This window comes from Orycteropus afer, unplaced genomic scaffold (genome assembly GCF_000298275.1).
Source record: "Orycteropus afer afer isolate SDZICR_OR568_19922 unplaced genomic scaffold, OryAfe1.0 scaffold00037, whole genome shotgun sequence".
In the NCBI taxonomy this organism is placed as follows: Eukaryota; Metazoa; Chordata; class Mammalia; order Tubulidentata; family Orycteropodidae; genus Orycteropus; species Orycteropus afer.
In genome coordinates, this window is record NW_006921624.1 from 14,025,599 (window position 1) to 14,026,867 (window position 1,269).

At 43.7% G+C, this 1,269-nt stretch overlaps 1 protein-coding gene across 1 annotated transcript in view; it reads right to left on the minus strand.

Annotated features, from left to right (window-relative positions):
* Window positions 1-893: 893 nt before the first annotated feature.
* PRPF4 (pre-mRNA processing factor 4) overlaps window positions 894-1,269 on the minus strand; it is a 17,782-nt gene continuing 17,406 nt past the window's right edge. Inside the window, exon 14 of the mRNA XM_007936702.2 lies at window positions 894-1,087. Within this exon, the coding sequence (XP_007934893.1) occupies window positions 894-1,087 (194 nt within the window). The remainder of the gene's footprint in view (window positions 1,088-1,269) is intronic.

Genomic DNA, 1,269 nt, shown 5'->3' on the forward strand with positions numbered 1-1,269 from the left:
CAAAGAATGGGACATCTATGGTCCAATGGCTAGGATTCAGAAAATATTTAACTACACAAAATAATTCTTTGAAAGATACCTTTTATAACAGAATTCGCTCTGTAGTAAATGTATAATAAAGGGAAAAAAAGAAAAAAGTTTATGTTTTGGAATACCCACTGGGGACTTTTCTCAGTTACCTTGGCCTAAAGGAGACCTCCTTCAAGTAACCAATGAAAAAAAGTCTCACCATTATTTCCTAATAATTTCTCTGAATCTTGACACAATAGTCTTGCTTTGGGGTAACATGAAGGATGCAAACACCAAAGCAAATGGAAGACATTTTCCAACAAGGCAGATGTTCAGCTTTGAGCTTCCTGATTCAGTTAGCATTCCAAGTGAATGGAACAGGGAAGAGGTAAAATCTTCTTTACTGTACAACCATCAGCATAACTGTGGCCTGCTGCTTGAGCTCCCACTCAGGGCAGAGGAGAGGCCCCCAGCTCTGTCCAGGCATCGTTTAACGAGTATGTGCTCAGATGTGCCTCTCTGCTTGAGGGCTTCCAGAACAGTCCAGCCACCTTGCTCTCTGGGTAACATGGAGTCCTTCCTGAAGCATATACCATGTGACAGAAGCCAAGTTTCAAGAATTAAAAATGGAGGGAGTCAGTCGATCCTGAGTGCTGTGAGGGATACAACAGGGCATTCAAACAAAGATTATAAAAACAATGTCTACACCATCACCTGGGGCTGGCCTGCAGTGGGGACTGACATGGAAATCCAATTCTACTGAGGGTTTACACATGGTAAGTGGCCAAAAACATGATAGAACAGAACACAACAATTCCTTTCTTTGGAGGCAAATGACTGTTAAGGGACAGCTTGAGGTTAGAATCCTTTGCCCACGGCCCTGCCTATTCAGCCATCCAGAGCTTGAAGGTCCTGTCATATGAGCAAGTAGCTATGAGCTGCCCATCAGAAGAAATGTCTAGGCCCATCACTTTGCCCTCATGGCCAGCCAGAGTCTTCAGTGGGGACCAGCCTGGGTGGGTCCAGATCTTGGCTGTATTATCATAGGCTCCAGTGAGCAAGAAGTTCCCATGGATGGCTGCAGGAGGAAAGAAGAGGATTATTTGGAGAATTCAAATATTCAAAGGAAAATAAGAGAGCAAAAGCACAAAACTCTGCTAGGACACACTACATCTTCTTCTCACTTATCCACATGGTTAGGTTCCAAAGACCAGGTCATAGGTGAAAACTGGCATTATGCAACAATGGAGGATGACTACA